The sequence below is a fragment of the Lycium barbarum genome, chromosome 5, assembly GCF_019175385.1.
Source record: "Lycium barbarum isolate Lr01 chromosome 5, ASM1917538v2, whole genome shotgun sequence".
NCBI classification, from domain to species: domain Eukaryota; kingdom Viridiplantae; phylum Streptophyta; class Magnoliopsida; order Solanales; family Solanaceae; genus Lycium; species Lycium barbarum.
Genome location: NC_083341.1, coordinates 10,250,870 through 10,276,569, shown reverse-complemented (window position 1 = coordinate 10,276,569; position 25,700 = coordinate 10,250,870). Strand labels below are relative to the sequence as shown.

The window sequence follows — 25,700 nt, the reverse complement described above, 5'->3', positions numbered from 1 at the left end:
TTAGTCAACGGACATAAGTGAGACAAAAATGTAAAGAAGGGGGTATTATTAGCAGAATAAACGGAAAAAGGGTATAATTAGACCTTTTCCGATAGTTCGAGGACATTTTTGGCCCTTTTCCATTTTATAATTGCATAATAATAGCAGTTCAGTTTTGTCTACTTCAATACTGACTTTGTCCTCCTCACAGTTATATTGGACTCAACTATCAATGCACCTCGAACACGAGACACTTTTAGCATCAAAACATAGATTCTTACAAAGCTCAAATTATAAATGGACAAAGTTAGTCGGTATAAAAAGTAAAGATGAGTGAAAAAGTAAACAACATAGGTAAAGCAGTACTATAGAAGTTCTTTCCTTTAATGTTCAATCAATAGGACCCTTATAGACTTTGCCCCTCAAAAACATTAGAATGTATTTACAACTTCAAGCTAAATACTGGAAAGAACCTAAAATAGCCGTTATATGCAAACAACCACTAAGAAGCTTGATTGTCTTCATTGTGCTAGAAACTCATGCAGAGAAGAAAATCTTTACAAGTTAGAAAGGCCATACTTTTTGCAGTACCATATTATCAAGCAATATCTAAATAGCATAATCAAAATTATTAACGTTATGACAACTAAATGCAATAACAAGGCCGTCTAGCTCAGTTGGTAGAGCGCAAGGCTCTTAACCTTGTGGTCATGGGTTCAAGACCAATGGTGGGTGTAGCGTGATTATTCAGATTTTAATCTTTGAAAAAAATGTAGTTGTTTTTTCTTTGGGAGGGGGGGAGGAATTGTAACTTTTTTTGGGGGCATCTACTGAAAGAACTTAAAAGATACTGAGATTTGGGAAAATTTTCCCATGTTGTATTCATCTCTCTATACATGTATATATACAATTCAATCTATGCAAAGAATAATTTGGAAAATAAAAGAAAAGTAGAAAATGGCTTATACCCTTGTCCTACTACTATTGCATAATGAAAGCTGAAAATAACAAATGTATTCCCTCATATGCACTGTCACGTGAGAGTAGAGTCCAAAATATCCCAGCTATCATGACCATCTAACGATTAGAAATCAATCCATCAAATATAAGATGAATGCTTGAGATGTGTCCACGTAGCTAGAACATTTGGTACTTAGGACATATTCACTCAACCATTGTCAGCATCATCTTCATCTCGTCCAATGGTGGGCGCGTGATTATTCAGATTTTAATCTTTGAAAAAAATGTAGTTATTTTTTCTTTGGGAGGGGGAGGAATTGTAACTTTTTTTTGGGGCATCTACTGAAAGAACTTAAAAGATACTAAGATTTGGGAAAATTTTCCCATGCTCTATACATGTATATATACAATTCAATCTATGCAAAGAATAATTTGGAAAATAAAAGAAAAGTAGAAAATGGCTTATACCCTTGTCCTACTACTATTGCATAATGAAAGCTGAAAATAACAAATGTATTCCCTCATATGCACTGTCACGTGAGAGTAGAGTCCAAAATATCCCAGCTATCATGACCATCTAACGATTAGAAATCAATCCATCAAATATAAGATGAATGCTTGAGATGTGTCCACGTAGCTAGAACATTTGGTACTTAGGACATATTGAACTCAACCATTGTCAGCATCATCTTCATCTCGTTCAATAGCTTTCTTTTTCTTCTTCCCTTCTTCACTTAAATCATCGTAGAAGAAAGCTTCTTTCCAACATCCCCCCTCAAGATGGAGGGGAGTGGCATGACCCGCATCTTGCTGAGTATTTCTCTATGAGATGATCCAGACAAAGGTTTGGTAAATAGATCTACCAATCGATTTATTGAAGGAACAAAAGATAGAATGATAAGACCAGAAAGAAATTGTTAACGTACAAAATGGTAGTCCAACTCCACATGTTTTGTGCGTTCATGGAAGACTGGGTTGCATGCAATGTGTATAGCAGTCTAGCTATTGGAATGAATAAGAATTGGAAGAGAATTTGGGGCTGAAAGATCCTCAAGAAGACGAGTAAGCCAGGTGAGTTTAGCAGTGACCCTCCGCATAGAACGATACGCTTCTTAAACAGAGGACAGGGAAATATAGACTTGTTTCTTTGATTTCCATGAAATTGGAGCTCCACTAAGGGTAATAAAGAAACCACTAACAAATCAGCGTGAATCTCTACAAGTGGTCCGATCTGCATCACAAAAAGCCAACAATGAGAAAGAGGGATTAGAAGAAAGCAAAATTCCTTGGGCTGGATCTGCACTTAAATAGCGGAGTACTCGTAATCCCGCATAAAAATGAGTCAAACAAGGATTTTGCATGTTTTGGCTCAAGGTGAGAACAGCAAAACATAGATTCGATTGAGTATGCGTTAAATAGTTTAACTTACCGAACAAATGCCGATAAGCAGTGGGATTCTCCATCAAAGGACCATCATCTGCTTGGAGTTTGGAATAGGGATCCAAATGAGATGTGACACATCAAATTCCTTTAACAAGTCTAAGGTAACTTCCGTTGACTAACGATAAAACCTTGTCTTTCTCGTAAAATTTCCATCCCAAAGAAATAGTGTATATTGCCCAAATCTTTAAATTTGAACTCAGAATTGAGAAAACACTTAATATCATCAATTTCTGATAGATTGTTGCTTGTTAACAAAATATCATCAACATATACTACTAAGATTGACACAAGATCCCCTGTTTGTTTGAAAAACAAAGAATAGTCGTTTAGAGATGAAGAATAGCCTTTAAAACTCAAAGCTCCGACAAGGCTAGTATACCACTACTGGGAAGCTTATTTGTGTCCATATAGGTATTTTCTTAGGAGACAAATATGTTTGGGACTAGGAGGAGTTAAACCTGCTGGAAACTTCATAAAAACTTCTTCTTGGAGGTCACTATACAGAAATGCATTGTTGACATCCAATTGAGAAACACACCAATCCTTTTTAGCTGCAACAATGAGCAAACACCTAATGGTATTCATCTTTACTACTGGTGAAAATGTTTCACTATAGTCAGTACCCTCTCTTTGAATATCCCCCCTGACCACAAGTCTTGCTTTCAACCTTTCAACACTGCCATATGATAAATGTTTTACTTTATAACCTTTCAACACTGCCATATGATAAATGTTTTACTTTATAAATCCATTTACAGGGTATGGCCTTCTTCCCAGGAGGTAATTCAACCACATCCCAAGTATGGCTATCATGTAAAGCTTGTATTTCTGAGTCCATGGCCTTTTGACCACCTGAATGTTGAGAGGCTTGAGTGAAACTAGTAGGTTCAGTAAGAGTAGAAATGGACTGAACATCATGCTGGTTAAGAAGTGAAAGAAAGGAGAAAGAAAAAGCAGTAGGTTTTTCAGTGTGAACAAAACAAGCTTTATCCAAATCAGCAAAAACTAAACTGTTGCATATGTAATCATCTAAGTAGGTTGGTCTGTGAGGAATTCTGCTTGTTGTTCTAGTCTGAACGATCTATGAGGAATTCTAAGGAAGAGGAGGAACTTGAGGCTGATTAGGAACTTGAGGAAGAGGCGGAACTTGAGGAGTTTGAGGAATAGGAGACTGTTCATGAGTGGAATGAGATAGACTAAATGCTGAGTCAAAATTGAGAATGGATATGAGTGGTGCTAGTTTGGGGAATAGGCATGTAATGAGCAGGTGAGAGAGGAGGTGTTTGTATATATTGAGGCAATGGTGAAATAGAAGAATTAGTAGTAATGTTATCTGAGATAGGTTGAGTAATAGGAAAATGTGGAATTTGAGAAGGATTAGAAGCAACAAAAGGAAAATGTGTTTCATGAAATTGTACATCCCTAGACACAACAATATTTTTAGTATCCAATTCCATCACTTTATATCCTTTTTATCCAAAGGATAACCTTGCAATACACAAGCTTTGGCAATGGCACCAAACTTACTCCTTCCTTGAGGTAGAGTGGAAACACAGCACAAACATCCAAAGCTTCGTAAACGATCATAACCGGGCTGCTTCTGAAACAATATCTCATATGGTGTTTTGCCCTTGAGGACACTGGAGGGTAACCTATTTATAATGTGTGTAGCAGTTAAAATAGATTCACCCAATAAGAAAAAGAAACATCTGATTGAAATATGAGTCCCCTGGCAATCTCTAAAAGATGTCTATGCTTCCTTTCAACAATTCCATTTTGTTGAGGGGTTGCTACACAAGATCGCTGATCAATAATACCTTCTGATGCACCAAAAGCAGATTCTAGTGTTCCTTTTCCCAATTCTAATGCATTGTCAGATCTAATCACCTTGACTTTCACTTGAAATTGTCTTTCAACCATGAATAGTACTGGAAAAGCATTAGATTTTGTACTTAGAAGAAAAGTCCAAGTTCCCTCTACTATAATCATCTACTATGGTGAGAAAATATATGAAACCATTGTAAGTACTAGATTTGTAACATGTATCAATATGTATAAGATAAAAAATTCCTTTTAGATTTAATAGAACTTACTGGAAAAGGAAGTCTAATTTGCTTGGCTTTAGGACAAACATCACATATTGATTGTAGGGCCTTCTAAATGTTTCATTGGTGAAAATAGGAGATGTCCCAACCTTACATGCCAAAGAGTTACATTAGGGACAACATTAACATGTGCAGGAATTGAAACTGACTGAAACTGCTCTTAACTGGAATTTCTTCCTTTTGGAATTCAAAATACATTTTCATGAAATAAACTCTTAGACTTAGAACAAGCAGGTTCCAACAAGTAAACCCTTCTCTAACTTCACTAAAAGCTTGAAGACCCTCCATTAGAACACCCTGCAATAGACACTCACTAGATGTAAATAAATCATCACATTTGTGCTGAACACATAGTTTATCAACAGATAACAGGTTTTACTTAAAATCTGGAACATGTAAGACATTTGTTAAAACAAGACCTGGCAAGATGGAAACACTTCCTGTGTGAGTAACAAATACCTTGAAAGAATTAGGCAAACTAATGTTCAAAGGCACAGAACGTGGAATTAGAAACATGAAAGAATTAGGGTTATAACACATGTGTTCAGAAGCACTTGAATCAATGATCTAGGTGCTTGGCTTGAGACTGGCAAAAATTAACCTAAATATTTTAAAATAGTACCAGCTACAACATTAGCATTAATGCTTGAGTGTCCTGGCTGTGCCATTTTAGCTTGCTTGTACAGATATACCATCTCTGAGAGTTGTTCTTTGCTATACTGTTGTGTGAAGTTGTTGTAGTCAACTTCATTTGTCTGTCCAATTAATTTTTTTCATCCTCATCATGTGTGATAGCTGCATTTGCTTTAACCTGTCCCTGATAGTTTTTAGGATTAGTGAATTCCATATCTTGAGGAAACCCAATAAGCCTATAGCAATTATCTTCTGTGTGGCCTATTTTTCTTCAATAGTTACAAGTGACATTTGGATCAAACTTCTTCTTTCCTTTGAATTTCTGCTGCGGTTTGACAAATCATTGAATTTGTGAGTTGTATTTCCTGCATTTCCTCCTTTGAATGGTTGATTTTTGAACCTTTGATTGTTTCTTCCCTGTCTTGATGCAATAAAAGCTACAAACTTAGCTAGAAGCTGAGCATTAGGCTGTTCCCTTGACCAGCAACCGTGAAAGATGCAGAATTAGAGGAGAATTGTGCATCAGCATATACCTCTCTCTGATTCTTATCCTGTAACAACAGTGAATAGACAATATACATACTAGGTAAAGGGTTACCTATTGCTTGAATATACACATCATTTAAGCCCATTAGAAATTGAATTGTTCTTTGATCTTCAAATGATTTTGTTAATTTTTTATTTCCTTCACATGTACACACACATGAACAACATATGGTTAAATGAAGTGCATCTAATTCATCCCATAGTCGTCTGAGTTTAGTGAAATACCCTGCAACATCACTGCTGCCTTGGACTGAACCTGAGAGCTCTTTTTGCAGGTGATGGAGACTCCAAGTTGTCCAATAGCACCTTAGCTGTTTTAGAATATTTTTTGCTGTCAGCAATATTCTTTGAACCTGCATTCAAAATCCAGGAAATCACCATGTCAGTATAGCAAACTCCATTGTTCATACTTTGCAGCACCTGGATATGGAGATTTACAAGTACCAGTGATGAATCCAAATTTCCTTTTAACAGATAATGATAGAAAGATAGATCTCCTCCACCTTGGGTATCCTCTCCCATCAAAAACTGTATTGACTAAAGCCATTCCTGGTGCATCACTAGAGTTAAGATGATAAAGATGTCCTACATCAAAGGTGATAGCCTTCACAGTGTTACTGGTTTCAGCTGTTACAACTTTCTCAGGCATTTTGTATTAGATTATGATAAACAAATGATCTGATTTGAAGAGAAAATTCTGGATCGAGCTATTGCTTTAATACCATGAAAGAACTTAAAAGAGACTGAGATTTGGGAAAATTTTCTCTTGTTATATTCATCTCTCTATACATGTATATATACAATTCAATCTGTGCAAAGAATAAATTAGAAAAGAAAAGAAAAGTAGAAAATGACCTATACACTTCTCCTACTACTATTGCATAAGGAAAAGCTGAAAATAACTTAACTTATTCCCTCATGTGCACTGTCACGTGAGAGTAGAGTCCAAAATATCCCAGCTGTCATGACCATCTAACGGTTGGGAATTAATCCATCAAATATAAAATGAATGCTTGAGATGTGTCCACGTAGCTAGAACATTTGGTACTTAGGAACATCGAACTCAACCTTTGTCAGCATCATCTTCATCTCTTTCAATAGCTTTCTTTTTCTTCCTCCTTTCTTCATTGTAAATCATTGTAGAGGAAAGCTTCTTTCCAACATATACTAAGCAAATTTATTCATCATTTCTTATCTCACGAAGGGTGGCATCAAGATCGATAAAAAATTACTGAAGTCTGAAGCTAATGTGAATATGAGACCTTTTATTTTCCAAGTAGAAAAAGATCTAGTCCTGTAATTTCTCAGAAGCTATAAGAACAAAATAAATAGAAGTAAAATATATGCAGGGACGATTTCAACTAATTGAGTAAAAGTTTAGTAGTAATTGATACTTGCATGAGCTTCTTGATATTGTCGGTCCTAAACATAAATAAAGGGAATGATTGTGGTAGGCTGACATGCATTCAGCATAAAGCTTGTCAATTCATTATGAGCATATGAAATCTATATATAATACAAATCTAGGCAGTGAAAAACGGAGGTGGCATGTCTCATTGGCCAACATTACTATTTATCTTTTTTTTTTTCTTAGAATTTTGAATTTTTTCCATAATTTTCAGTCCTAAAAACTTAAAAGAATATATGTATTTCCTCATTATGGGCATTTATTTGATTTCTTGAAACCCCTCTATTATATACCAATAAAGACTTATTAATTTGTAGGAAAGAAATAAAGCGTATTACCTTAGAAATTAGTAACGTTAATCATAAGTTAAGGTTAATTGACACATAATTTTTTTTTACTGCTATTATTATTTTACCTCTTCAACTTCACATCAGTTATCAATAATGCCGCATTTGTGTTGTTTCAAATTGTTTTCTCGTCTATTTAATTTATTTGATATGTTTACCTCATCATTTGGTTTTTCCTCCCCTGTAAGTTTTTTTGTTTGTAAAAGGTTTCTTCCTTTATTTGCAATTAATAGTATAGCAGCGAGATTCGTGACTAACAATTCATACTATGGCCATCCTTTTATTTGCCATTTTGCTACCAAGTATATGCAATTTTCAATTAATAGCCCTTAGAGGATGAAACTATGTATCGTTTTCATTGATAATTTTGAGTGTTTGACAACAAGCAAGGACTCTGTTTCCACTTCTAACTATTTATATCTCATTTTTTTGACTAATTTGAGCCCCTATTTGATGCTCCATGTTTTCGTGGTAAGATTTGAGGTAGGTATTACCTTACCTCAGTATCTTAATATCCACTCTAGATTGTGTTGTTACGATAAAATACGACAAAAGAACTAAAAATGATAAGAAAAATAGTAAATAAATGATGTAAAACTTAAAAATTACTATTAACATGTGAAAGAGAGAAGAATACCCAACATAATGGGGCAAGGGTGAAAGAGTGTTGCAGTGGGAGTGGCCTGCCATGTTCCATAGTAATTACTCTCCCTGTCCACCTAACTCATCAATCCTCATACACAAGTGGGAAACTGTAAAAAGATAATTAAGTTATACCATATATATACTGAGGTGCATTTTTTTTTTTTTTTGGATGCATATCAGTAAAGTGATTATTTCAAATTATTATTTATTTTTCCAGATTACCATATATATGTGTGTGTGAAAAATTACTTCTTGTTGTATGTTGACTTAATCTAATTATGTGAAATATATATACGTCGTCAATGCATTAATTTCCAAAATTCTGTTGATTTCCCTATTGCTACTCTATACTTCATAAGAGTTATTGCAATGCTGAAGAGTAGCTCTGAGTCTCTTTGGTGTGATGCTTGCTAGAGTTGATCATTGAACATTATGATGTATTGTTATTATTATATGTTTAAAACAGTAAATCAGAATTAAAAAAATAATCTAAAAATAGTTAGATTAGAAAATCAGAAACGATAACTAAATATCCGAGCTCACATAATTCACTATGTGGCTTTAAGGAATTTAATCCTCTCACGGTACCCAAAGTTTTGGATTACTTACGCTCAGGATAGAACATATATACCTATCGTTGGAGTAGCAATACCTCAAACACCAATAACTTTGTCGAACTCAACAAACGGAGTAAAACACATGACTCTATGATAGTTTTGTTTCGAAAACAAATGCCGAGAACAATGTTCGAGGGAAGAAAGAATACCGATTTTCGATTTCTGAAATCTTATGAAAATGACTAAGTATTTATAGCCAACAAAATAAAGGATTGAAGAGGTGTGAAGCCTTTTTCATGAACAGGTTCAATATTTAATTTCCAATTTACACCCATTCGTAATACCCCAACATGTATAACCATTATCACAGGTGAAATTTGGACCATAACGTATGTATAACCGCTATCACAAGTGAAATCTTGACCCCTTCCTTTGGAACTATGTCTAATGCAAAAGTGGACAGTTATAAAAAGGAACTTGAAACATTTGAACTTTCCCTGATGTAGGGACAGATTAAGAATTTAAAATTCTCGGGTTTTGACAATCGATCACTTGTCATAGAACTCACAACCTATTTATGTTATTGGGATTCACAATATTATTTTATGTAACTATTTAGTTAATTTCTAATCAAAACTATAGAATTCTGCTGAACGTACTGCAACATATACCATGCATCGCCGGACGCCCCATTAATCATCCCATCTACTTTACCATAGACCATAGTGACACACTGACACTCTTGCACTAAATTTTTTTTAATTAAATTATGCCTTAGGTTAAAATACTCAATTAATGCTCATTGTTTATTGGGTCAAAAACCAACAAATTGTTATTCGTAAAGAAAGATAAAGATTCCGGAACCAGACATTTCTGTCTAACTTCAAAGTGCTGGTAGAAAACGTCATTTTCAATTGTTTGATCTCTCTGTAATTCTTGACATATATGCTTTCATTATTATTAATTAAACAAATTTAAGATTGTTAGAAATCGGGATATTTTTCTAGTTTATTAGTACTCCCTTCGTCTCAAAATATTTATCGCATTTTCATTTACACGCCCATTAAGAAATTATTTATAAGGGCAACATTTTAAATATTTTACCTCCTTAACATATTTCATTATATTCTCTCTCCTCAGTAAATATTTACTTCATTAATGATGAAACCACTTAAATATTGGTATGTAAACTCATAAAATCAACTCATTGATGTAATTAATATAAGGGTAAAATAGAAAAAAATGATTTAATTTTATTTTGAATAAATAAAATGATAAGTATTTTGAAATAAATATTTTTAGTAATAACTATAAATATTTTGAAATAAATGGAGTAATACTGCTTTTACTTGGCACGTGAGCCGTGAGCCTCTGTCCCACACGGTTAATTAAAGTAATGACAGCACAAGCACAATATTCTAAGGATTCAATTAGCAATTTTAACAAAACAGCTGATATATATGTAGGAATTATTAGAAATATTAAACTTGTAATTCTAACCCCCCGTTTGGCCATAAAAATTATTCACTTTATTCTGATTTTTTTTTTTTTTTTCAGAATCAGCGTTTGGCCATGAAAATTCCGAATACAACTTGAAGTTGCATTCCGGAATATTAAAAACTCAAAAAACTTGTTTTTAAAAAAAAATCCACTTTTTTCACTTTTTACAACTGCATTTCACCAAAAACTATAATTTCAAAAACTATGGCCAAACACAACTCCAACTCCAAAATTCCAAAAAAATGTGAATTTTATTTTTATATCTATGAACAAACGGGGCCTAAAAATATAAAATATTTCTCCTATATAAGAAGTGAGGGTGAGCTGCTGAAGCAGCCACCACCTTGTTGACATGTCAGCTTCCTACGAGGGTAATTTTAGAACTTCAAGATGTGTATGCCTTAAATTGTTGTACCTGATGCAGTATCACTTGTTCACGCTGGTATTAATTTGCTGATAAACTGGGTCAACCAACTTCTGTTTTGATGCCACACGCTGGCTTGGCAATATCCGAAATTCTGCTTCATGACCATGCGGGTCCCGCATTGATGTCTCAGAGCATGTTTGGATGGACTTATGCTTATAAGTTGTTTGCAGCTTATAAGCTAAAAAAAATAAGTTGGAGTAGTCTAACTTATTTTTTTTTGGCTTATAAGTTGCTTTAAATAAGCTAAGTCAAATGGGCTTAATTATTTTTTTGAGCTTATTTTAAGCACAAAATGACTTTAAGCTGGCCAGTCAAACACTCAAAAAAACTGAAAACAGCTCATAAGCAACTTATAAGTCAATCCAAACGGGCAGTTTGTTTTACTTTAGGCTTCTGTTTACCTTTTCTGTTTTCTTTTTGTTAATGTTAAAATAGTACTCCCTCCGTTTCAAAAATATTGTCCTCTTTTAATTTGGCTTTAAAAAATAAAGAAAAACTTTTAAAATATATAGTCCAAAATAAACCTTAAATATTTGTGTAATTATAAATTATCTCATAAAGTTAAATTGCTTCTAAATATAAAAAGGAAATAATTTTTTTGAAACAGATTAAAAAGAAAAGGATTGAAAAGAAAAGGAGGATAATCTTTTTTGGTGGAGAGAGTATGTACTAATTTTGTATTTCCATTGCAAGCTTTCCAGATTACTTCTGACATCATTTAAATTGCTGTAGAATTAGAAGATACAAAATGAATTAACAGTGATTTTTTATGTTTTTATATTGATTTTTGAGTGAAGAATATTAAATATATTATACTATTTAATTTCCTTTCCAATTTGGTGAAATAAAGGACAAAATATTGATTATAATGCATGGCCCTCTAAACTTGTCTTTTTTTATTTTATTTTTATTTTAGCACCTCAACTAAGTGTTGTTTTTATTGAATCTCTGAACTCGTCCTGAAGTGTGTCTATCAAACACAATCCGACTTACATAGTATTCCATCTTTAATGTAGCAACATGCTAATATATATATATATATATTCTAATTTAATTATGTCATATTTTAGCTAAGATTAGCAATAATTGATAGGGAAAAAATAGAGTAGCTCTTAATTAAGTTGGCGGTGAACAAAACAGAACCAACACAAGTCAACACATTCATGACCTAATGAATAGCTTACCACATGTCTAAAATATTACTCCACCCTTATTTCTCCAATTTAATTTTTGCTTCTAATAAAAATTAGATTTGGGGAATTTGATAGACACACTTGAGAATGAGTTCAGGGGTTCAATAGGAATAGCACTTAGTTAAGGTGCCAAAGTGAAAAAAAGAGACAAATTTGGGGGGTTGCATATGCATTAAGCCTAATTTATAAATATTACTCCATCGTTATTCTTAATAATTTTTTCATCAATATTAGTACTATTTATCTGCTATTCATATTACTCCTAATTGGATGATTTATTACCATATAAATTTGTAATTTATTTAAATCATAAATTTTAAAATTATTTAATGAACATAGCTTAAAAAAATAATATCGGGCCCGTGTACAAGTGGCTGTTGGTCAAATCTGATGGGACGAATTGCGAATTTGCGATCCAACTAAAGGGATAAGTTCATAGGATTCGGAGCTCTCTGCCTTACACGTACATATGCACCTCCAACAATCCATGTGCCTCATAAAACAATAGCAAGTGGAAAATTTAAGAATATGATAATGATAAAAAAAAATAGTACTCCAATAGCATTATTTGTGTCAATTCATGAGATAGTGTTTAATTAGATACGAAATTAAAAAAAAAAAGGATTTGGAAAATTTATAATTAAAGGTAAGTCAAAAATAGTTATGTGATTATAAATCGTCGCATTAGAAACCTAATTCAGAAGCTAAAACCTATTAATGGAACTAGAAAGATCAAGCCCAGGCAAAGCAGAAACAAGAAAACAAACAAATGAAATATATTTGACTCAAAACAACTTAAGAATATTTTAATATGGATGATTTGTGCCTAGAAATTGTTGTATCTCGATTAATATAACAAGTTATACATGCAATAACGAACACGCTTTGATCCGACCCTTTTCTTTCATTATTTCTTTTATAAAAGATCATCAAAGAGGATATAATTTATTTATAAGAATTTTCACAATCGGGTCACTAAAAGATTATACGTATATAGGTAAGTTTTTTTTATAACCTAACAGTTTAAAAAACTGGTTATTGTATCGAACTTAAACTTTAGTTATAATATTAATCAAGAAAATTAGCAAAAGGAAGAATCAAGAGTATTATACATTTCTTTGATGTCAAGCGCATTTCAAGTGATTCATTGGATTGGATTTCTACCTTGGACGGGCATATACTGATGCAAGTTCTTCTCTTCTGAATCAGTTAGATTCATATCTAAAAGAGGTCGACAGTGATTATACAAGAAAAAGTCAAAGTTTGATAGGACTACTGACCGCGATAAGGCTCGCGCACCTTGTGCACAGTTTAAAAAGTGGGTTGACCATCTCGAAAAAATTCATATCGTCCATTCGAATTGTTTGTTCTCGAAGGTCTCCATTTCCGTGTAGAAAGGTGGTTAGATAAAAAAAATTAAACTAATTTATTTTTTTAATAAAAAATGTGATATGGAGTACGTATTATTTTTGAAGACTAGGACCCCTTTGACCATAATAATTATTCACTTTTATCTGAAAATATTTTCCAGTTTATTTGAAAATTAGCATTTAGCCATGAAAAATCTAAATTCAACTTTAAGTTATATTTAAAATTTGAAAAATACTTAAAATTTAGTTTTCATTTTTTTTCTGACTTTCAATACATTTAAATAACCAAATATATTTTACCAAAATATAATTAAACACAACTCCAACTTTAAAACTTCTAATAAAATGAAAAATATTTGATTTCTACCAAACCCCTACCCCGTTTGAAACCATGGTTTGAAACCATGTTTGGACATACAATTTGAACATTTTAAGTTGTATGTTTTCTTATAGACATAAAAACCCCACAAATTGTGAAAATTATCAAAACATTCTCAATTTTTATATAATCTTACCAAATGAGCAAATCATAGTTTATAACAAAATTAGTACACTACTAAAAGACCTTTCTAAAAAATGCAACATCAATTAATCAAACTTTAGTTCAATAAAAATGAAAATTTGATATGAATAGTAATGTAACTACTCTTTAATATAATCTTACCACATAAATTAAAGATTGGTAGACATAAATAAAGGTTGGTGGAAGTTAATGAGATTGGTAAATGATTGATGGGGGTAATTGTTAAAAATATCTACCAACTTATGAGTCTTGTTTTACAAAATATAAACTTATGAGTTAAATTTTATATTTTAAAAAGTTGAAACCATAGTTTCAAATTCCAAATCATGCCTTTTTAGATAATTTGAAATTTGAAATCATGATTCCAAATATATGTCTAAACGCTGATTTAAAATCATGAGTTGGCCGAACGCCTACTAAAATTGAGGAGAAATGAAATCTACAAAAATGAGAGTACGTATTATTACACGCAAATGGTAACTATCGAGTACTCTTATTCCAGCCACAATAGATTCTCTTGTCAGTAGATTTATTTCTCCCCATGGGATCCACCATTCCACTTTGGTCTGTTTCACACATTTAACTATATTTCAAAAAAAAAAAACATTACTCTATCAAGCTTTTTGACATCTTCTTTAATCATTTCACACCTGTTTTTTTCTCTATACAACTCTCTCAGATCTCACTGCAAAAACAAACAAACAAACAAAAAAAATCTCCATTAGCAATGGCCATATCATCATCCATGAAAAACCTCTTCAAAGAGCGCAAAATCCCATTTTTGTTCTCTTTTTTCCTTTTATTAATCTTTGTCACTTTCATTCTCATTTCCAACTCTCAAAAATCACCTATTTACATTACCACCGACATTTCTCAACACCATTTTGCTAGTCCATCACTACCCTTTTCATCAAATCCAATAAATTCTCAAGAATCTCAAACTCAGTTGAATCCTATCAGTAATAATTCAACCCCATCTAATGATGTTCAATCAAATGATACAAAAAATGATGAATTGGGTATGTACAATTTTGTTTGTGAAGGAAAATATTTTAGGAAAACTTACCTAAATGTACCCTTTGGCTAGCTAGTTTACCAAATATGTCCGAAGTATACAATGTCTATACACTTCAGGTGTATAGGTAGTGTATAGTATGTGTATATTTAGTATACTTTATACACTACCTATACACTGATTACATATTTTGTAAACTAGATAGACCGAATGATATTGGGCTGTAATTTTGCCAATATTTTATTCAATATATCATAAATCTTTGAATGCTCTCTGCAGTCTCCACAGCTCGCAACGCTCTGTTTATAATAGTAGTTTATAATAGTACGAAATCTACTTTTGACTTTAAAACTGTAAAACCTATTCTATATAAATTTGACTATAAATTTTATTTAGACATGAATTAAAATAGAGGCATTCTTGTTTAGTTCACACTGCTGAAATAGTTTTTTAGGAGAGTGCCTAGCACGACTCAAGCCGGTTTGTGTATTTAGTCAAAAATATTATTATAGTACAAATATTTTATTTTCCAGTGCTATTACATTGCCAAATATTAATATTTATTATTGTGGTTCTACTAACAGATGTTCTATCAAATGATACAAAAAAAGATGAATTGGATGTGGAGAAATTTGATGATTGGAGGCTATGTAAGGGTTTAGGTTTAGTGGCAGTTGATTATATACCTTGTCTTGATAATTGGGAGGCGATAAAGGCGTTGAAATCGAGGAGGCATATGGAGCATAGAGAAAGGCATTGTCCTGACCCGAGTCCGAGGTGTTTGATTCCATTGCCTGATGGGTATAAAGTGCCAGTTCCATGGCCTAAGAGCAGGGACATGGTGAGCTTGATAGGTTGGTAAGATTTGTTTTCTAATTTTGTTTTTTTACTGTGGCATGATGGTATAATATCCAATTTGTTATTTTCTTAGGGTCGTTTGGTTGCAGGTTAGAGTTATGCAAGTATTAGTAAGGTAGGGATTAGTTATGCAGAGATTAGTTATTCATGTATATACTAATTCATTTATTAGGGGTCGTTTGGTTGCTGGTTAGAGTTATGCAATTATTAGTAAGGTAGGGATTAGTTATGCAGAGTTTAGTTATTCATGTATTTACTTATTCATTTATTAGGGGTCGTTTGGTTGCTGGTTAGAGATTTGTTTTCTAATTTTGTTTTAACTATGGCATGATGGTATATCTTATTTTTTGTTTTCTTAGTTTAATGACTTTAGAAGCAATTGTTAGTGCAGTAGAAATTGGATCTTAAAGTGGTTATAGGCTATGAGGAACGGAGCTAGAATGCAGGTTACGAGTTTGGTTGAACCCAGTAGCTTTGGTCTAAACCTTGTATTTATCTTAAGAAATCCATTGAATATGTACAAATGATTAGCTTAGAACACGGTAACCTAAAAGGACTAGAATCCCAAACCAATAAGCTTCAAATCTAAGGCCCTGCCTTAGCTAGATATAGCTGTTGATTGTATTGGCATAGTATTTATTGTCACAGAGATGTAGCTGTTAGATTTGTTGGCATGAGTTTAACTTATGTACATTGACATTGTAAAAGTCTCATAAACTATAACTACAGACAGCTAGACAACAAAACTGGAATTAGTAATTTTGAAAATAAGGCAGGTTATATGCTTACAGTGTATAAATTTTTTAAGGATGACTGACCCTTTTAATCCAGTTCATATAATGTCTTCCTTGGGAGCTAGAGGAAATGACTGTCAGTATATATAATTAAGTTATATCCTATTCGCATATGTCATTGAGATGTGAGAAGTTCAGCTTCGCTAAAAACTGTTTGTCCTGTTGCCAGTGCCTTAACTTGGTGGTGGTACACGAGCGTCCTTACCAGTGTTGGGGCTTTGATTGGCAAAACAATTTTTCCTTCTAGCCAGCTGTTGCTGTCAGTCTTAGGACTTTCCTTAGGACATTCACTGCTACCGCCGAAATTGTTCTGCATTCGTGTAGTGGAGTAACATTGTCTTTGGACGGATCAGCAGTTGCAGAATCATCCTCGTGCAATAGTTTTCTCTAATCTTGTCTTTTTTTTTCTTTCCTTGTGAAATAATATTATGAATTGCACAGACATGGATGAGACCATAACATGATTGTGGAATTTCACTATTGTTCGAAGCTTTTATTGGCACCATAGTTTTTAGAAATCACCATCTACTATTCCTTGGGGTAATGGCACATCTGAAATGGGTGCAATATCTATGGCATGCCAATTAAATCATTTCTATTGAAGCACCTTATTGGCTTCTAATGAAATCTAATTGTAAACCTACAAGTTTCCTATCGTTCCACTTTGACTTTCTGGGCATTATAGGTCCAAATACTGATCGATTTCCTATTTGTTTTACATGTTGCACGTCCTCAGATGAAATTATCGTGTTTTTTTATCCAAAAGCATCATGTTCTATTTAGTCGTATATTTTGTTCTGCTTGCTAAAAGAATAACCATGCCTTAGTTGTTTGTTTATTTTTTAACTTTGGATAGATATGGTACAACAATGTTCCTCATCCTAAGCTTGTGGAATATAAGAAGGACCAGAATTGGGTGGTCAAATCTGGTGATTATCTTGTTTTTCCTGGTGGTGGAACACAATTCAAGAATGGAGTCACAAACTATATCGAGTCCATTCAAAAGGTAGTATATCTACTTTACTTGTTTCCCTTCTTTACATCAGCATACAATAGTATACAATGTATGTTTACGCTGCTTCGTTGGATTTCATCCTTGTCCAAGTTCGTTGCTTTTGTCAATTGAATAAAATTCTATGGCCATACATTTTAATGTGAAGCAGTGCTACTATTTCATTTTATTCTCATTTTTCTTTAATTTTGTTCTTTCTTTTCTTCTTTCAAGTGCATTCTTGTTCGGGGTTTTTTTTTTTGGTGGGGGGGGGGGGGGGGGGTGTATTCTTCATCTTTTATTTGTTCTGCAGTCATTATTTTGGGAATTTGGTGATGATCCCTGCAGCCCTACTGCGCTGATATTAATGTTTAAGCTGAAATCTTCTTATTTTTCATTCAGGCTTTTCCAGAAATTGAATGGGGAAAGCATATAAGGGTCATTTTAGATGTCGGTTGCGGTGTTGCTAGCTTTGGTGGTTATTTGCTGGATAAAAATGTCATTACTATGTCATTTGCACCAAAGGATGAACATGAGGCTCAGATACAGTTTGCACTCGAGCGTGGAATCCCGGCTACTCTCTCAGTCATTGGAACTCGAAAACTGCCATATCCAGATAATGCATATGATATGATTCATTGTGCAAGATGCAGGGTTCATTGGGATGGAGATGGTAATCACTATTTTCAAATTTCCAATCCTACCTGCTATATTTTACTTGGTAATAAATTGGAAATAATCGCAGGGGGAAAACCATTGATGGAACTAAACAGGATTCTCAGGCCTGGAGGATATTTCATATGGTCAGCAACGCCAGTTTATCGGGATGACGAAAGAGATAAGAGAGTCTGGAAAGGTTCTTACTTCTTACTCATGGATACTCATTTCTCCAGAGTAACATTCTTATAAGTTTTTTGTACAATGATTAGCTTCAATCTGAATGTTGATTACGCACTAGTGGTACTTTATATTAGGTGGTGTCAAACGGGCGGGTTGGGCTGGATTTGCGCCGGTCAAAATGGGCAGAGCTAATAATGACCCATCCAAGTATTACTTGGGCTGAAATGGGTTGGGCTAAAAAGAGGGTCATAACCCAACCCACCCAATTCTTACTAAGTTTTAATCTCTTTATTTGTTCTTTTATAATTTTTTAAGTACCTAATAAAACTATTTTTTCTTTATATGGGTCAATCTGGGCTACATATGAGCCCAATTTTTAAATGGCCGACACGGGTTGGGCTAAAATTGGCTGAGCTAATGACACTCCCAAATTTGAGTGGGTTGGGCGGATCATGTTTTCATGGGCTAATTTTTCCACCCCCACTTTATACCTTTGTTCTATTTGTGGTCAATGAATTTTTTTAGATCTCTTTGAAAGACCACAAAAGCTGCAAGCTTCTTGAAGTGAGTTATTCTTTATGCTAAGTGGTACTTTACATTGTTTCATATTGCAGCAATGGTTGCCCTAACTGAAGCAATATGCTGGAAGGTGGTGAAGAAGACCTTTTTCGACTCAGCTGGTGTTGGGCTAATTATATATCAAAAGCCAGTTTCATCTTCTTGCTATGAAAACCGCAGAGAAAATAACCGACCTCTATGTGACCAGAACAACAGATCAAATAGTTCATGGTATGGTCAATCTCCTTCATGGTCATTAATATCACATTGTCATCATTTCCGCTCCAATCATCTATTTTATCCTACGGGCAGGTACGCGTCACTGGACAGCTGTCTTGTACCACTCCCCACGAGCAGCAATGGCAATACATATAAGTGGCCTGCACCCTGGCCTCAGAGGCTCAACAGTAAACCCGAGCGCTTATCCCTAACAACAGATGCTGAAGATGTTTTCGATCAGGACACGAAACACTGGGCAGCATTGGTGTCGGATGTTTACTTAGGTGGCCTAGCTATAAATTGGTCAAGCGTGAGGAACGTGATGGACATGAATGCTGGTTATGGAGGGTAAGCGAGTTTTTTTACATTTGGAACCGCAATATCATTTGTACTTTATTTTCTCTGTTGACCGTCTTTGGTGACTTTTCCGTGGTAATTACAGTTTTGCCTCAGCGATCATTGATCGACCCCTATGGGTAATGAACGTCGTTCCCATCAGTGGGCCAGATACTCTCTCCATTATCTTTGATAGAGGGCTGATTGGTATATACCATGACTGGTGCGAGTCCTTCAACACGTATCCTCGGACATACGATCTTCTACATTCCAGCTTCCTCTTTGGAAATTTTACTCAAAGGTTCAATAACTACCTTCTCAGTACTCTATTATTTTGTCGGCTTATAATATGAATAATGCAGCTATTATGGTAGCAGTTGTAAGTATTCTCATTCCATTAGTAGCTATGTTGCTCGGACTCTTCAAAAAATATTGTCATACTAGTGGCAGAGCCACATTGACTGGGTGGTCAGTTGGACACCCTTCGTTGAAACTTATACGGTGTATATAAAAAATTATAGTACTATATTTATAGGTCAAAATTTACTTTTTATTCATATGTATTAAATCTTGAACACTCTTAATGAAATTCCTGTCTTCACCACAGTAGTCATACCTGTGTCGGATCCTCAAAAAATGCACTACTTTTGTAGGATCCGACATGCAACTAATGATGTTTTTGAAGAGTCCGAGCAACATAGATTAATGATGCATCCTATATTTTCTCACAAGGCGAACTTTTTGGTATCTTTTTCACAGATGTGACATGGTGGAAGTAGTTGTGGAGATGGATAGAATAGTGAGACCAGGTGGATTTGTTTTAGTTCAAGACACATTGCCGATGCTTAACAAGCTTAGCTCAATTCTACAGTCACTTCATTGGTCGGTAACTCTGCATCAAGAGCAGTTTCTTGTTGGTAAGAAAGGATTTTGGCGTCCACATGACAAAGTCAGAATATGAAATTCTGTTTTTCCTTTGTATATTTATTTATATTACACGTAAAAAAAAAACATAGTTCTCATATTCAAGCAAATTTTGTTCTTATGTATCACTAGAATTCATTCTTTCCCTGTATCCGAATTTAGAAACGAACATTCACAGTGGAGTTTGTTTGAAATATGCAAAGTTGAGTTTGCAAGCTCTGTTTGTTTGAGTTTGTTTTGGAGATATTCGAGCTTAGTTTTTCAATTCTTTCGGAAACTCAATTTGCGCAGTTTATAAGGGGTAAACCTTACAAATAGCCACATTTCAATGACAGTACCTGTAATTGAAAAATAACCACTATCTTGTCCTGAACTTCGGAGTTCCACTTGTGCAATTTGAAGAAGTGGTCGGTGAGCGCTATTTCTATGTTTATAGGCTGTATCTAAGTCCCGGGACTGAGTTGCAACTGTGTTTTTGAAACCATAGGTCGAGAGGACAGGGGATAATCAATCGACAGTTCATGTCAACGACAAAACAAGAAACGACGAAATAATTGAAACTGAAAGTTGTTTATTATTTGTTGAGCAATATGTAGGGTTACATATTTTACTTGTGATTTAAATAATAAAATTAAGAAAAGAAAAGTTATATAAATAAGATTAAGGCCATGTTTTACGTAATTTTTGTATCATATAAACTATAGGATTAAAATTCTAAAGTAAATGCTATTTTAAAGTAAACCAAAAAGAATTTTCTTTTCTATTGGCAACTGAATTGTAAAGACACAATTCATTTTCGTAAGACCACTTTTTTCTTGCACCAACACATCCTTCTCTATTTCATTGAACAAAGTATAATTTTATATATTAGTATATAATAACTATACAAACTTTGACTAAACATTTAATTTTTCATGTCGGAAGTGTACAACTTCTACGGATACAGCATTATTAAACAAATACCCTTAAATGGCAGATGAGGATAACATCATAACAGAGGCCTTGACTTTTCATTAAAGTTTTTAATACGTTGAGGAATCCAATCTACCATTGACTTTATTTGATACAATGTCGAAGTGTTATGCACGTATAGATATTACTTGGACCTTTCTAATGGACCAATGCATGTATCAAACATCCATAAAAAAGGCTAAGGGAGTTTAAGTTTTATGTATTGACAGCGTAGAAAGATATTTACACAATAAGTCATGACGCAATACATAATTATACATAGCTTTATTTAATAAGCATTCGTTGATCTCCTATAATGAATAATTAAATAACTTATTATAACATGAAGTTACACTGATGACGTAAAAAATATTTACACTATCAAAAACTTATTATAACATGAAGTTACGCCGATGACGTAAAGTATATTTACGCTATCAATCTTAATTTAAATTCAAAGGAAAAAGTGGGCTTTCTGGCATAGTCCTTTGCCTATATAGAGTATAAGTTTTGTACATTGATGCCCGAAAATATATTTTCACAATTAAATTACTTTTATGTAAATATCTTGATAAACGTTAACTGTTATAGGGAAATCTATTGGATAACTTGATATCATCACTACTCTACTATCACATATTAAGATTCACTTACAATACCAATGTAAATAACTTAAGCCCACATATTAATAAACAAACTAGTCAACCAAGTTTATCAATGTCAATTTATATCAAACTAATAAACTTTAGCAAATGGTCTTCACGTTAGCAAGCAATCTAAGGACGATTCTACCAATTTAACAAATACAGTTAGTAGCCTTCACGTCATTAATAAACGAAAATGTCGACAATGCCATGCCAATAACTATATATATAGGAATCATTTCAATGCCATTAACATCATCAAGAAAACAGTCCAAAATTCACACGAGATGGCAATTAGAATCCAAGTTATCCTAATCGTCTCATCGCTCCTTCTGGGCCTGGCCCTTCCACTGACATTCGCGTATGATCATGGCCCGGCCCAGGCCCATCCCGTTGAGACGACCGTGGTGATCGAAGGAATGACCTACTGCCAAACTTGTGATACCTACGGTTCATGGTCATTATCAGGAGCTAAGCCAATTGCATCAGCCAAAATTAGTGTTATATGCAAAGACTACAAGAAAAGAGTAAATTTTTACAAGGCATTTGAAGCAAATGCATATGGTTATTTCTATGCAGAGTTACAAGGTTTCAAAATGGGACATTCTTATCTTGATCATCCACTTCATTCTTGTCGTGTGAAACTGGTGTCTTCTCCTCAAGAAAATTGCAATGTTTTTAGTAACATTAATTATGGTCTTAATGGTGCACCACTAAGATTTGATGACAAAGTAATTGATCGAAGTGATTATAAGGCTGTCATTTATACTGCTAGTCCGTTGGCTTTTCGACCAACTTACTGCCCTCCTAAATAAGAAAGAAGTTCAGGCTCGTCGCTTTCAAAGTACAACTTTCAGATATCTTAGTATCTATTTTAACGAATTCGAATGTTTTTTTTTCCAAATAGCTTTCGGTGGTCATTTTGCTTGGATTGAGTATTGAATCTCTATCCTTTGTCTAACCGGATTTGTTGTTACTTCACTGTCTTGTCAACTATGAGATTGTTTTTGTTCTTTTTTTACTGGTCCAATGTATTATAGCTCTCTACAAGAGTCTTCATTATGATTTTTGTACCGTATACTAATCAACATCAATTGTATGTATATCTTATGATTTAGGAAAGTTTTACTATGTACCTCACATGCCAAGTCATATTTGTGTGAGACACCTCTTTATGTGCCAAATGGACCAATTTGGGTCTCACTTTTTAAGACTTGTTCTCTCCTCCGCCAAACTCCTCTTTATCTTCTTCCTATCATTCCTCCATTAATATTATCTCATTTCTCGTCTCCTACAATGTGTGGTTCATATGTACTACCAACAGGGCCAATAGTTTAAAGACTTATCTTCAACACAAAATTCATCCTCCTCAACTTTTCCAACAACCTGCCCCAAAAATAAATCCTTCATCAGTGCCCTAATTAACGCACTAGAGAACAACTGAATGATATTTCCTTATAACACTAAGAAAAGAAGGAGAAAATTCATTATCAATTGTCATTACCATTTCCATTTTTTGATATAACTAAAATACTCATAAAAGTATAATCAACACAAAACCCAATTGACCACAAAAAATCGATTCAAAATCAACTGCGAAAGAAAAAGTCTAGGACACTAATTCGATCTGCTAACAAAAATCCCCAAAAGGAATTCTCCAAATTTAAACCTTTGAAGTATAAAGCATTCTAAATCATGTTATAAGAAATGAAGAAATAAAAATTGCTCTAGAATTTTGTTATAAAAAAATAAATTGAAATAAAATAATCTCAAAGAAGAACGAAAAAGTAATTTATGGTTGAATAAATCAAAGGAAGAAGATAAAAGAAGGGAAAAGCAGAGAAAGACTAATGGATCTACATTGAAAATGAAATGAAGGTAATATCTGAGTTTGACAGAAGAGAGAAGAAGTCTTAAAGTGGGACCCAAATTTATCCATTTGTCAAGTAAAGAGGTGTCTCGCACAAATATGACTTGGCACGTGAGACACACATATAATAAATTTTTTCTTAATCTCATTACACTTACTCTAGCTTTTCCTTTTAAGTACTTTTCAAGTCATTAGTTTCTACATTCCATTTTGATTCGTGATGAGGTCTACCAATTTACATTGAGTTTTAAGATTAGATTTTATTAAATTTCTATGATATTATTCATTTCTTCCTCTTTTCAGATGTGAAGTTCAATTTTTTCCTTAAGCATGGTTTGGATCGTCTTCGTTTTAACTCATATTGCCGTGTACAAGTCTATACATTTGAATTTTTTCAATTGAAATCTCTTTGTTTTCACACATCGAATGCTTTTCCAGACGTTGACTATTGTACGGAGTATCATTTATATATATACACAAAGAAACACACACCCACTCAAATTCATATAAAATGAAATAAATCTGCTCGATACATTGTCTTTTAATCTGTTCAGGAGATCATGACTTACTGGCTACGGCCTGCTTGTCCGTACATTGTTGACATGATTTTGTAGCATTGGATATGTGTCATAGCATTTGGCTTCACTATTTTTTGTCCAGATTCAAATTTTTGTGATGGAAATTCATTCAAAAGAAAGGAAGGAATGGATAAAAGCCCATATTGCCTTTATTATAACTTTCATATGTTTGGCAGAATAACTTGGTTATTTATCCCATGAAATGATAATGTTGATTTGGTATTAATGATTAAGATTGAGATGTTGATTTGATATTGATGATTAAGATTGATAGCTTAATTTTAGGAATATATTGTATTGATGTAAATGATTAGGAATTGATTGTGTAATATTGTCTTTCCTTATTTAGTCTTAGAACTCATGTATAAGTACTCATTCTTATGGATTGTATATTCATTCAGAAATACAAGAAGCCCTTTCTTCTTGCTAAAAATCTTCATGGTATCAGAGCCATTGCTGCCTTTTTGAGGTGAGTTTTCTCCCTCGCAGCACTAGGGTTTCGTGTTTTATCAAAGAGGTCGAGTTTTTCTCTCTCTTTGTGGCTATCCGCGCAAAAAACTCCTCCCGTTCAGTTCGTTTCTGGATTATTTTTATCTGTTGGGGTTGCTGGAACATTCTGAGCATATCCCTATCAGTTTTGTTTTTTTCCGATCACCGGAATTAGGATTCCGGCGTGGCAGCCAACTTTCCGGCGATTTTTTTTTTCTGGAATTTTTTTTTCAGTTCTCGAGTCGTAGGCCTATTCTAACCCTTCCCATCCAGATAATATGGGTGACACTACTTTTGGAGAGACTTTGTCTCAAGATGAAGTTCAACATCTTCGCCGTCTTCTGAACAAACTTGACTCTTCTAGTGTTACTAGCCCCAATTATGTGCAGTCAGGTATTGCTTTTAATGCTCGGCTTAATTGTTGGATTATTGATTCTGGTGCGAATAGACACATGACAGGCTCTTCTAAAGGCCTTCAAAATTACTCTCCTAGTCCCAAAGGGGATTATGTCAGAATAGCCAATGGCTTCCTTGCCCCTGTCTCTAGAACAGGTTCAATGTTTTGTACTCCTGATATTACCTTATCATCCATTCTTCATGTGCCTGATTTTCCTATTAACCTATTATCTGTTAGCGCTATCACCAAAGAACTAAACTGTAGTGTCAAATTCTTCCCTGATTATTGTGTTTTTGAAGACCTTCATACAGGGAAAAAGATTGGCAGTGGTAGATTGCATGATGGCTTATATTTGATTGATGGAACTCGAGACTCTGGTCAGGCCTTTTTTGTAGGAAATAAGGATGTCAACCGAGAAATAATACAGTGGCATAGACGGTTGGGACACCCATCTTTTTTTGCTTTAAAAAAATTATACCCTGGTTTATTTTCTAGAACTGAGTTTGAATCTTTGTCTTGTGATGCATGTGAATATGCCAAGCACACTAAAAACTCTTATCCTCTTAGTGACAATAAAAGCACAATTCCCTTTTCGACTAT

At 33.8% G+C, this 25,700-nt stretch overlaps 3 protein-coding genes and 1 non-coding gene across 8 annotated transcripts; 3 read left to right on the top strand and 1 right to left on the bottom strand.

Annotated features, from left to right (window-relative positions):
- The first annotated feature begins 641 nt into the window (after nucleotides 1-641).
- On the top strand, nucleotides 642-714 carry TRNAK-CUU (transfer RNA lysine (anticodon CUU)). The gene has a single exon. It is a non-coding gene; the product is annotated as a tRNA-Lys (tRNA).
- Nucleotides 715-4,437: 3,723 nt separating this feature from the next.
- LOC132640408 (uncharacterized) lies at nucleotides 4,438-6,462 on the bottom strand. 5 transcript variants are annotated; one of them, XR_009582223.1, is made up of 3 exons: nucleotides 6,111-6,462; nucleotides 5,110-6,019; nucleotides 4,438-4,784 (listed from the first exon to the last, which is right to left on the bottom strand). XR_009582223.1 is itself a non-coding variant. In XM_060356994.1 (3 exons), exons 1-2 carry the CDS (start codon nucleotides 6,313-6,315, stop codon nucleotides 5,901-5,903), a joined length of 324 nt encoding a protein of 107 aa, XP_060212977.1. In that variant the 5' UTR covers nucleotides 6,316-6,459; the 3' UTR covers nucleotides 4,438-5,671; nucleotides 5,892-5,900. The 5 variants fall into 5 exon arrangements, 3 of the variants coding, with proteins under 3 accessions (XP_060212977.1, XP_060212978.1, XP_060212976.1); XR_009582224.1 differs by having other exon boundaries at nucleotides 4,438-4,576; XM_060356994.1 differs by having other exon boundaries at nucleotides 4,438-5,671; nucleotides 5,892-6,019; nucleotides 6,111-6,459.
- Nucleotides 6,463-14,246: 7,784 nt separating this feature from the next.
- Nucleotides 14,247-20,415, top strand: LOC132640406 (probable methyltransferase PMT23). The gene is made up of 9 exons (XM_060356992.1): nucleotides 14,247-14,655; nucleotides 15,236-15,492; nucleotides 17,160-17,309; nucleotides 17,697-17,967; nucleotides 18,040-18,150; nucleotides 18,749-18,923; nucleotides 19,005-19,259; nucleotides 19,354-19,548; nucleotides 20,007-20,415. Exons 1-9 carry the CDS (start codon nucleotides 14,364-14,366, stop codon nucleotides 20,206-20,208), a joined length of 1,908 nt encoding a protein of 635 aa, XP_060212975.1. The 5' UTR covers nucleotides 14,247-14,363; the 3' UTR covers nucleotides 20,209-20,415.
- A 1,770-nt stretch (nucleotides 20,416-22,185) lies between these two features.
- Nucleotides 22,186-22,581, top strand: LOC132639176 (non-classical arabinogalactan protein 30-like). Its single transcript, XM_060355652.1, has one exon. It carries the CDS (start codon nucleotides 22,186-22,188, stop codon nucleotides 22,579-22,581), a length of 396 nt encoding a protein of 131 aa, XP_060211635.1.
- Nucleotides 22,582-25,700: the final 3,119 nt, after the last annotated feature.

What these genes read in the sequence shown, in the direction of transcription:
- LOC132640408 (XM_060356993.1), bottom strand. Translation starts at nt 6,315, where the DNA reads ATGCCTGAGAAAGTTGTAACAGCTGAAACCAGTAACACTGTGAAGGCT. An exon ending in GAAATTTGGATTCATCACTG is followed by an intron (nt 6,020 to 6,110) that starts GTACTTGTAAAT and finishes TTTTGAATGCAG; the next exon opens with GTTCAAAGAATATTGCTGAC.
- LOC132640406 (XM_060356992.1), top strand. Translation starts at nt 14,364, where the DNA reads ATGGCCATATCATCATCCATGAAAAACCTCTTCAAAGAGCGCAAAATC. An exon ending in GGTTCATTGGGATGGAGATG is followed by an intron (nt 17,968 to 18,039) that starts GTAATCACTATT and finishes AAATAATCGCAG; the next exon opens with GGGGAAAACCATTGATGGAA. An exon ending in TTTGGAAATTTTACTCAAAG is followed by an intron (nt 19,549 to 20,006) that starts GTTCAATAACTA and finishes TCTTTTTCACAG; the next exon opens with ATGTGACATGGTGGAAGTAG.
- LOC132639176 (XM_060355652.1), top strand. Translation starts at nt 22,186, where the DNA reads ATGACCTACTGCCAAACTTGTGATACCTACGGTTCATGGTCATTATCA.